Consider the following 12,286-nt stretch of genomic DNA (forward strand, 5'->3'; position numbering starts at 1 on the left):
TATGTAATTGTACTGTAATAAAATAATTCCTTCTCAATATTTCAATTAAATATACTATTTCGTTTATTCAACGAATAAGACACACGATTTGAGAATGTAACATTCTCTATATTGAACATACATAATTTGAAAACATCTCATGCAAAAGTATATTATACACACTTGAAACCATCATTTTGTAGAAAAAAATACGACACCCGACTGGACTTAAATCTGTATCTGCTGGATTCGCGCCAGTATGATTTTCCAATTAAGGTACGGTCATCTTACTAAATTAAGACGATTTAAACTAGTATTTTACATGAAATGTTTGTTCCGATAAATTAGCTACATTTTCATTTATAAATAAGTTAAAAACTCCAGAGTATTTATATCAGATATTGTGTCAAAAGTTAAACTAACCCAGATAAAATAATGTAGACAAAAATGGTAAGTATAAGAGGTTTTTTTATTATTATTAAACATTTATTTTGAGCATATCCCATATTTTTTCTTAAAATATAGGCCTGTTATTATTACACAGATATTGTGAGCTAAAATTACTGGAGTAGGTACTCATATGAGGTTGGTTTTTTGATATGTAAACTTTTCTTACTCTGATATATCCAATATCATCACAAAACATTAACGTTGTGGTTTTTCACAATATGACAGAATTTTAAAATAAAATATCTTGATTTATCAATATGTTTTATTACTATAAGCTATCAATGATTCTAGAAGTAGGTAAACGATGTAGTGGATAAAGTGCATTAACTGAAATATAACACTTTAAAGATATTGTGTAACATTGCTTGACATTATGGAGAGGGTAAGATTGAAAACGTATTAAATGAGAGGTATTTCCTACCAGCCATTGGTGAGCCCATGATAGAGGCGACGCCTTGGAAAAGCAGTAGAAGTCCAAATGCGTCTGTCAGTTTCTCAAGTCCCAGGAGGTCCACCAAGATGACGGAGGTAAGTCCGACGTATGCTCCAATTGTGAAGCCGAAAACGCTGGCGTAAACCGCTAAAGAGTAGAAGCCTGTGCATAATACACTCATGGTGGTACCTGAAAGTAAATAATATAAAGTGAGTATTATATTTAAATTTGAAATTTAAAAAAAATTTAAAATATTAAAAAATATCGAGAGGTAATTTTCAAATTTGGTCAAATCATGAGAAAATGAGATATTTTTTTTCACTCCTCCTTCAAGGTTGGTGTTTACTAATATCTCTTTCATTGAAATCATAATACATGGAATCTACATTTACGATGACGTGTTGGCTGAAAAGGATTTAACGCTATTTGAAAATAAACCTGGATTTATTCACTATTGAAAATTAAGTCATTTTTAAACGATTTGATATTGAATTTGGTGAATTCTCTTTAGAGGGTGTACTAGCCTTGCCAGTAAGGAGTTGAATACATTTGAAAATGACCTCCTGATGATATTTAACATATTTTTTATTCTGCAGTAAGTATGTATACACGATATTTAAGAATGGAGAGATTTTTTTATTGAACACACTTCTACCATAATTTAGAATAGCCTCTGAATCATGATATTAGAAAATATGTAATCTACTCATGCGCTAAACGAAGTCGTATTCAATGTGTACAATAAAAATAATAGTGCTTTCCGGTTATGCACGTAGTTCGCAAAAAAAAAAATACTTCGTTTTACGTGTTCGTAAATCATATGTCTAACCATAGCCAATCTTAAGTACACAAGCCACGCAGAAAGTTTAGTATCAAAACTTGGTGGTCATATTACCTAGCCATTATTTAATTTCAATATGTCCATATGATAGAAAATAAATAATTTAACCTTAACCAGATGTTCTGTATCGTTATTATTTTAATACTTCTTTCGACCATGTCCGATCCTAATAGGATCATATGGGCTTCCACAGAGTAGAGGTTTGTATTAAGAGATTTTATTTTTACGAGAAATGGATGTCAGCCACTTGCTCAACCTATTAGGTCCATACTCTGACTCGTACACAAATTGAAAAACAACACGTGTACTTGCCAGACACAGGATTTGACCCCGGGACCCTCGACTTTATAGGCCGGCATTTGAGCCATGCGGCCATCGTGGGTGTCATATTAATACTACGCAATTGTTACTTTTCTGTTTATCTCACTAGACATTTAAAAATATGTTTATAATTAAAATATATATATATCACGTAGTAGTTAAATAATCTACATTAAGAAGGTTAGATGGTGTATTTATTTTAATTTTAGATACTTTTTGAGCACTATCATCAAATATTATTTACGATAGTTTCAATAATATGTTATTTAATATTAATACAAAAAAGATTGATTTACTTATTTTTAATCAAAAGTAAGTTTAATTTTATACGAAAAGCTGTAAAAGAGGACTACTGAGATTTGTGCGCAAAATTTTATGCGTGGCTTGTATACAAAAAATTAAATGGCTATGCTTCACCATTATAACGAAATTGTGACTTCATCTACAAATGCTTTTTATTCGAAATTCTGTGTATCTTAGAACCTATATCAAATAATTAGTTTTGAGTTGCGACAAAAAAAGTAAGTACTATGCAGTATGGACTTATGTAATCAATCTGGTATCATATATTCGACATGACTAGCATAAATATTAGTTATATTACTGATTTAAATATTTTATTACGCCTCAGTATGAACAAAATAAAGTAGGATATATTATTTGTTTAATATTCCAAATCCAATGGATGGATAGATTATATCTAAATACAGTTCAATGTTATGAAAATATGAAGCTTGGTAGATTATTTCTAGTCACGAATATTAAAAATAAATACACGCACGAAATGTCGTGCAAGAAATAATATTCAAGAAATTTTCGAAGACATGGCGTGATCAGCTGTGAAACGATTTTATTTGCCAAATATTTTGAACGTTTGCCATTACCAAGGGCAAGAATACACGAACGCTATGTTATTATAATTTTTATTAGACAGCGGAAAATAAAATCAATTTACTCGAATGATTGAAATTAGCAATAAATTGTAGACTTTTAGACGTATAAATTATAAGACATGAAATCTTTTGATGTTGTTTGTATCCCGATGAATAGGAACATACGTTATTACCTTGGTGTGAAATTTTGTCTGTAATTTATCTGGTTTAGATCGACATGAGTTTAATCATCAGAACTGTAGTTAACTGTTAAGAATTATTCTTCTGTAAAGTTTATACGTATATAAGTTAAAAACATACATAAATACTCACTTATTCCGCAAATCGTAAGACAAGCATTGTAGACAGCCAGTCTGTTGACCCAGGGTTTGTCCGATATATATCCTAAAACTATTCTGCCGACTGAATTTGCAATTCCAATAATACTCAAAAGGTAAGACGCCTTGTCCTTGGGGATGCCAAGTTCTTCAGCCTGTGCCACGATATAGACGTATGGAATGTAGAATCCTATACTCGTCAGGAAATTTGACACCGTGAAAATAATAAAAATCGGATCCGTGAAGAGAGAGACGTCCAACATATCCGCAAGAGTATTACGGAAGTCTTCTGTGGTCGGTATACCAGTTGGTAGTGGAGCATGAGATCTGATACTGTTCTTTGATCCATGTCTGATAAAGTTCTGTTCTTCAGGAGTGGCTGATCTTCTACGATGTCCTGATAAATTGAGCAGACTACCTTGGTAAAGAACATCAGGTCTGTACATAACTCCACTTCCGATCCTTTTCAATGACTGGCTTCGCCTCGCTCGTATTGTTTGGTCTACATTTTGATTCAGCATAGGTTGACTGAGAGCTAATCTAGCTATTTCATTGTCTGGTTTAGTTTTTCCATTGGAAACAGCTTGTCCATTTGCACGTCCATTATGTGTATGAATAGTTGGCTTATATCTCATGTGGTCTGTGCTGTGAGATCTGTGTATCGAGTCTCCATTCGATAACATTTGAACGTCGGATATTTCGCGCTGGAACGTGTTTTTTGAATCTCGAATAGCACTCTGATTCAGAACTGTCATTTCCGTCGGCGGTTCAATATAATTATCCACGATTTCATTGTCTAGTGGGCGGAAAAGGGCTCCAAATATGATACAGTTCAAAATTAATGCGCCAATAATCAACATGGCGCCTCTCCACCCGTACGTTGATATTAGAATTTCTGTCAATGGTGCGAAAATAAAGGTGCCGAATCCAGATCCGCAGACTGCGATGCCAGTCGCCAGGGAGCGGTATTTCTCGAAGTACACTGTGACGCTGACAATGGCGGGCAAGTAGATCAGGCCGAAGCCAAGGCCGGTGCCGACTCCTATTGTGAAGAAGAGGGTCAAGACGTTCGGGGCGAAAACGCTCGCTATGACGCAGATCGACGCCAGCACTGCGCCCCACATTGTCACCAGTCGGCAACCGTACCAGTTTACGAATATACTTGAGATGGGACCTGGAAATTTAAAGAAAATAATTGTTTAAAACAAATGTAATCAAACACCATTTTTTCAATACACATAATGAAATAAATAATCTTGAAAAACCTCTGAATTATAAATTATAAGCAACAGAAAAATAACAAATGTTGGACCAAGTGTGATTCAAACGCATATCATCACAATAAAAAATCTAGGATTCTTCATATTATAATACTTATGTCTGTATGTTTTTCATGTAGTTATTATTAAATATGTATTTCAAATATAACCATTTAATTAAACTATTTTTTACTCAATGAATTATAACCCAAGATATAAGAATTATTCAGCATTCTTTATTGTACATATTACAATAACATACTAAGTACAACTTTAGATGCATAGTTTTAAGAAATTTAAATTTGATAATTTGATAAAGTGGAGGTTATATTAGCCCAATCCAATGGGTCCTTCCACTAGATAAAAAAATACATGGAAAATAGCAGAAATTTTTAACAGTTTAAAAAAATGCTTGTATATTTCAAAAAATGTGATATTAAAATCAATACATAGAAAAAATTATTATATTTTTTGAATTCACGTGACGTATTCAGATATATGTTTTTCGTAGAATTGGAGGATTTATGCATAAGTGTCTCTCGTAAAAAGAATATCACGAAGAAAATAAATGAAAAATATAGTCTCCTCGAATTCATGAATAATATAATGTTTCGAGATGAGTTTGTGATACTATTCTGATATTAGTCAATCAGAATATTTAATGGTTTAGTTATCAAGTTTTTATGAATTCAATAATTTTCTCCAAAGCTTGATAATCCTAAATTAATATATTGGTTTCTTAATCATTGTAATTGAGTTATAAGTTATAACTATAAACTTTAGTTTAATTAATAATACATGCTTACATTTTAAATTATAAACTCTAATAATAACTCTATAAGGAAAAAAAGAGACTAGTCCAAAAAAACTTTATATTAATAATACAATTCTAATTGTTGTGTGTGCCTCGATGAGCGTTTGTTTAGTTATATCTAAAAAAACTTTTTGATCAATTTGATGAAACTCACACAGATTATAGACAATACTTTTGCTATTTCACTTAATAGACTTCTTTATCTCGATTCTGGTCATTATAAAAGATACTTTTTGAAAATAACGCACTTAGAACAACATGAAGTGAGGCGAAAAAATCTTTGCCAACAATATGAGATGAGATATTACCCTTATCTCGGTCACGGCCCAAAAGGTTACCCCCTGACACAGGAGCTCAATAATTCTGTGAGTGAAAGAACTGCGTGTCCGAAAAATTGTATGAAAGTATGAAGTTCGCCGAATCACAGTTCATGGTGAGCTGTTGTATCGGAAACAATAATTGGTATGTATGTCAATTCAAAGATTTTTTGTGTATTAACGAAATTTAAGATAATTTGAAACTAAATATGAAAGGGAACGGCATTGTAATTCTGTTTATGGGCGGCACTTCACCTAGGGTCGTCACTACCTATTAATTTTGTTGTCTCTAACGTTTGCAAGTTTTCTCAATATTTAACAAGTAGTTTTTTTTAGATATAACTGAACAAACACAAATACGATTTTCGCATGTTCCTGGGTGTGGTTTCCTCATTGTTATCTAATAAAACGAAGCGTGCTTGTATACATTTGAGTAATCCAATAATCAAAAGTTTATGTATATAATATATTACATTGTTTTAACGAAATGTCTCAACATTCAATTTATATTGCTAAACTAAATCGTCAGACGAGATTGTTATTTATGCATCACGCAAATGAACAAAATGGTAAACTATCATGTCGCATGCGAGTAAAATAAATAACAAACAAAGACCATTTTGTCTTTTGCGAGATTCTGCCATAAACTTTGCAGACACGTGTCCCCGAAAATTATTTTGGCTGGCAACAGCTCTTTGTTGAGATACTCGTTATACTCATAACATATTATATTTTACGTCTAAGAGAACAGCATTACAATATAATGAATAAGTATGAAAAAATAACTTTGCTTCGTTTGATTAATTAATTTTGTTTCCGTGATAAATAGGTAATTATGAAATCGGGAGCACTAATAAATTGCCTGTTCTCACAAAGGGTACAACTAGCCCCTTACATTGATGATGCCGTTCGAATATCAATCAAATAGCAATAGTATTTATGAATGAAAAATAATAGACCTTGAGATAAAAACAATAATAGTGGAATATTATATTCGAACCATTAAATAGACTGTTTTCACAAATGATACACGATAACTGTGAAATGGTAGATTTTCAAAATGGAAATAAACAGTTCTCACTTGTCAATTGATTATTGTAACACTAAAAAATGAATAGCTGATGTATCGACTGAGAATATATATTACTCTTTTTTTAGATTAAATTAATATTTTAACATGAGTACCTAGGTACATAATATATTTAATCGTATTGTTAAAACGACGATTTCTACAGTAATATCATACTTTATTTGACAGATCTGAAATATTTTGACGTCTCGCGCAATGACGTGACCCTAGCCGACCATTGTTGTTTCGTTTTGTGAATTTCCTCCTTTTTATACCTGACTAGTTGTCAAAACTAAGTTCACTTATATTTTTTAATTGTGATACGTCACTTTTGTCTGGTATTACATATTTAGTTTATATAAAAACTATTCTCTAAATGTTTGAATATTTTTTGATCATGTGAATTTTGACTAACGCGATGTGTGATTAATTTCTACCCATAATAATATATTAGGCCAGGGATGGCGAACCTTTTTATGTGTAGGTAACAAAAAACTAAATAGTAATTGGTAATAATGGAATGGCGAGTCAGGGATTTTTTTGAAATTTCCCCATGTAATTAGTTTCGAGACATTTGCTGTCGGCTTTCAATCTCAAAATTGACATCTTTCTTTCTATCATATTTTCTTTTTCGTCGAAAATGAAAATACCAATAAGACGAAAGTTTTTTTTAAGTTTTCCCAAAAAATACACGTCAAAATTGCCACTTTTACTAAGTGCTACGTCAATCGGGACGTTCTACGTTCCAGTGCTTGAGGTTTTAGAATTTTTACATGGTTCTACAATTTTTTAGCGTGCTAACAAAATTTATACTCCTGCCAAACGTGCCACGAGTGCATAGATTCACCACCACTATAATTAAACTATCAAATATTTCGATATTTTGGTTGACATGGCTTTTCATATCTCTGTACATTTGGTAAATAAACGGAAAAAAATTTGCTTAGATTCACAGAAATATACAAGAATATTATATTGATTAGATTAGACTTGATATGCGCAAAGGTTTCTTAAAATTCTGCATTTTATCGTTTCACTGACGCATGAAAACAACATTATCAGGGTATTATTTAGTTTAAAACTAATATGGTTATTATTTGAATATTTTTTTATGAATGTCAGAAAATGCCTGAACTCATTGATTCTAACACAATTAAAGTACACAACCTGTATTAAATTTAATTAAATTATTTTTTTTCAAAATACTAGAATTATTCTTGGTAAAATAGTAGAATCAATAAAAAATCACACCTCTCTTCGTAACTATATGAATACACATTATTATCTTTATTTGTTTTCATAATGGCAGAAAAAAGTCATTTATGGAATTTACCATAATTATTATTGTGTATTATACGTCTATATAATTCAATTGCGAGCATCAATTATTCAGAGGGCAGCCCACATAAATCCCACATATATTAAACCCTTGTAATAATATGTCATGTATCCACTTCAGAAAATACATGCACATTTCCAACTGCAGTTGTTATAATAATAATAAAGTCTCACGGCCAAGTTCGCATCATAAAGCTCGACCTGCTATTATTAAAAGCTCGATAAGAAAGCTTTACTCTTGACATGGATGCGGGAAATTCTCATAGTCACTGTTGGGCGAAGGAAATGAGAGATTTCTCTGAAGTTCCCTTGTTATGAACATTGAAAAGCTTTCAGCAAAGAAAGTCATACCAATGCTATTGTATTAAAATTTTTTCATTGGTATTCCAATTTGTTTCATTTAATTGAAGACGAAAATAACAAATTGACGCCCGCTATTTTGGGTTATTATGTACTAGCGGTCCACGATAGCAGAGCGGCTATATTTTCGTGGGTCCCAGGTTCGAACCCTGGGTCCAGCAAATATACATATTGTTTTCCAATTTGTGTTTGGAGTGAGAGTATGGACTTAATAGTGAGTATGCAAGTGGCTAACATCTATTTCTAGTAAAAAATCTGTTTATTCCATTTTGCAGAGGCCCATATCATCTTATTATCGAACGGTAAAAAAATGAGGTGTATTATAATACATGGATTACTTTCACAAATATACAAAATAAATATGTATTGGTATTCTAATCTACTTTTTATAATTGTTTACTATACATAACCTAACGGGGAGTCGTCGCAGTCGAAATCTGTAGATGGCAGGGCATAATACTAAGACGTGAGAGGGAACAATAAAACCATATTATGACATAGCAAAGTGCTCATATTAAATGAAACGTGCATATTATGGGGCGTACGTGAAGAGACACTTCCAAAGGGAAACAAATCTCAAGGGTCACAGATATGACAATCTGTGGATACAATTTTCGAGATAAAACGGGCTGTCTCCATAAGAAAAACGTGTTAAATGTTTCACATTGCCCCTGGTTTCATTTCATGAGACGTTTGGAGGAACTATGACAGTCAAATGTGAGATAGACTGTCAAAAAGAGCAATGGAAGACATAATAAAAATATATAAAATAAACGCTTACTTGCGGGGCCTATTTTAACAGTCACATAACATGGACATACATATACTTTATTTGCACTGGACGATTCGCATCGAAATGAAAATACTATTTTTTCGGAATATTTAGATCTCTAGTAGAAGAGATTTGCTTTTGGTTGTTTAAAAAATTCTTGAAATTTTCTGGTGAAAATATAGGAGAGAAATTTTTGTCTCAGTTCTTATGGTCGGAGATTACATTTTTTTTAACATAATATCGTCGCCCCAAAAGCAAAAGGGTACATGTGCAATTATGACGGTTTTGAGTTATGAATGCAGTTTTTTTCGTATTTTTTTTTCTCTACATTGGGCAAAACGGCATTTGTGAAGCAAAACCCATGAATTCACAATTAAGCGAAGAAAATAAAGGTTACTACTTGTGTATTTGTAAACTAATCTTCATTTAATGTGTAGGAAAAAGGTAACATGTACACGATTTTAGGAACTATATGCAATGTTTACAAAAATAATATAGGAAAAGGGTAATAAGTGTAATTATTTAAAAGCGAGTAAGGGCCTTTGTACAAAAAAAATAATTTCGTTGCAGAAAAAGGGCACTTGTGAAATTTGTGAAAAATTTAAAACATGTTGGCAGCGGACAAAGAGACCCAAATAAATATTTTGGAAGATCACAATAAGCGTAAAGTAGACGTTCGCAACTCAAAAGATGAAGATAATGCTAATCATAAATGCATATAGAAAAAAGGTAACATGTGACTTAAAACCTCTTAAAATTAAAAAATTGACAAATTATAAAAAAAAATAAAATTGCATTTCAATCTTAAGTAATTATGTCACATGTGTTCCAAATTTCATTTCAAAATATAGGGCAACAACCTCTCCACGATTTTTTTTCACTCTAAAAACACTTAAAACGCGTTTTTCTCAAAACTCAATTTATGCGCAAGTGTCCTTTTGCTTTTGAGGCGACGATATAAGGTTGGTTAATTTATTCATTTGATGGTATACGCATTTATTTTTTTGCGAATTCTATTAATAAAGATTTGTCGATATTCTTTGGGAGTTAGAATCACAATAAATTATTCATATTTATCTAGAATTTTCAATGACGACCTTTACGATAGAACTCAGAATAAGACATTCGTAAGTCATTTGAAGTACTGCTAAACCTCACAGGTACATGGTAGAAAAAAGTTTTTTTTTATTTATTTATTATATTGTACATGTATAAAAAAACATTACATATTGTAACACTAATCCCTATTTCAAAGCGCAGCGAATTTTACTACGCGAATATTAACCGCCGTCGACGAAGTATTTTCCGCAGATTTTGTAATCACAATGATTAAATAAAATAAATATGAAATCCATAATCACAAACGAACCGGAGGTTAGTTTTAATAGAGCTGTGACAATGGGCATTAGGTTACCTACGTCCAAGGCCTAAACCGCTTCAATTTTTACCCATACAAAGTCGAGAGCTAGGGTGCAGTAGGCGCGCTCAACCCCAAAAGTGTCACCGAGTGGCTCGGCCATAGTGATACGGCAAAATATGAAAGCTGCAAAAAATGCTTGTCGGAAAAAAATACGCGAATTTTTATCGCACTATAAAATTCGCTGCGTGTAAAACTAGGCTAAGTATTCACGATTGGACTGATATGATACGAGTATTTGTAAAGTATATACTTATCATTGAAAATTCCCTGGTAGTCAGGTCAGTGAGATAAAAAAAATCTAAACTGCTGCTGAACATAATACGTCATTGGCTGAAATATATAAATTATTACTTGCGTGGGTATTTTTTTTATTAATATTGATACTATAATATAGATACGGTATCTACTTTCTAATAAACATTTAAATTGCATATCATTATTATGTTCATTCGCTTTAGTTCTGCACCATATAAAATTGATTGGCAACATCAAATACAATATAAAGTAATATTATTACACTATGTACTATTTAAAAAAATCTTGATATAGGTATATATTATATTGTAATCAATACATATACGAGTGCCAAAATAGTTACTTTCACAATGTGCTAGATTTTTATTGTTATTATTTGTTAACGGAGAAATTATTTTATTAGTTGTATTGAACCGATTGAGTAGTCAACAATATAATTTACTAAAATAGGCTTAACAATAAGTGTAGCAAAAATAAGGCATTATTTACTGCTTTTCTGACCGAAAAGAGATCCTCGTCAGCGACAATCTTCTGGAAAAGGTATAAAACTACATATATATTAGATATATAGTTGAGTTGAGTATATAGTTGAGTTGATAAGTGTATATAGTTGAGTTCACATGGAATTCTTCGCATATCAGTTATTATTTTTGGCAACCTGAATAATTTCTTCAAAAAATTATCACCTACTAGTGTGTAGTGTTTTTCTTGCCAGATATAGAATTTTTGAATAGTTATCGCATCTACTTTAACATCTACTGTAGTGGTTCTCACAAAAAACGGTGGAAACGTCTGGTGGCCCCACCAAATTTCACTTTTGTTGTGATTGAAAAAATTAAAGCTAAATTATATTTACTAAAAAAATGAGTCAATTTATTTCAATTTATTCATTTAATAAAAGACATTTGAACATTTTAGTACATATCTATTTATTTTAAAATAATGCAAATGGAAATTCCACAATACTCCTTTTTACCAATGCGAGCCGCATTGCTGCTTCTAAGTTTACACCACTGCCAACTGGCTTAAATATTTGTTTGTTATGAAGTGCATTACACTGAATGATCTTTCACAGTATACAGTAGTAGGAAAAATCGACTGAAATTATGGATCATTTAATCGTGAAAAGAAATTTAAGACAAGTCATGTGTATTCAACCAATTTCATACTTTTGTAAATAAATTTACCACATATGAGAACCGCTGATCGGTTTAAACTTCTCATTAAAAAGCTAGAAAGTCAGATTTGTTTTAAAATCAACATGCCGGCCTTTTGTGCAGTATCTTACCAATGAAATAAATGTTATAATATACAATATTTCTTAATTGGGTTATTTTTTAGTTGTGACTTATTTATTAGTTGTGGTAAAAATAATATTTATGACTTATTTTTTGAAATAATAGTTTTTAAACATTTTTTAGATTTGAGAAAATCTAGCATTTTATTCT

At 31.5% G+C, this 12,286-nt stretch overlaps 2 protein-coding genes across 3 annotated transcripts in view; one reads left to right on the forward strand and one right to left on the reverse strand.

The window, feature by feature from the left end:
* Mct1 (Monocarboxylate transporter 1) overlaps nt 1–12,286 on the reverse strand; it is an 89,795-nt gene that overhangs the window by 8,438 nt on the left and 69,071 nt on the right. For both annotated transcript variants that reach the window (XM_085956119.1, XM_085956120.1), the window contains exons 4-5: nt 3,230–4,408; nt 851–1,051 (exon numbers count right to left, since the gene is read on the reverse strand). In XM_085956119.1, the coding sequence (XP_085812245.1) occupies nt 851–1,051; nt 3,230–4,408 (1,380 nt within the window). The remainder of the gene's footprint in view (nt 1–850; nt 1,052–3,229; nt 4,409–12,286) is intronic.
* Nucleotides 1–12,286, forward strand: part of LOC147066339 (uncharacterized) — a 615,499-nt gene that overhangs the window by 8,432 nt on the left and 594,781 nt on the right. The window lies entirely within an intron of this gene.

This window comes from Rhyacophila brunnea, unplaced genomic scaffold (assembly GCF_057557595.1).
Source record: "Rhyacophila brunnea isolate RB1 unplaced genomic scaffold, BYU_Rbru_1.0 scaffold_5, whole genome shotgun sequence".
NCBI lineage: Eukaryota > Metazoa > Arthropoda > Insecta > Trichoptera > Rhyacophilidae > Rhyacophila > Rhyacophila brunnea.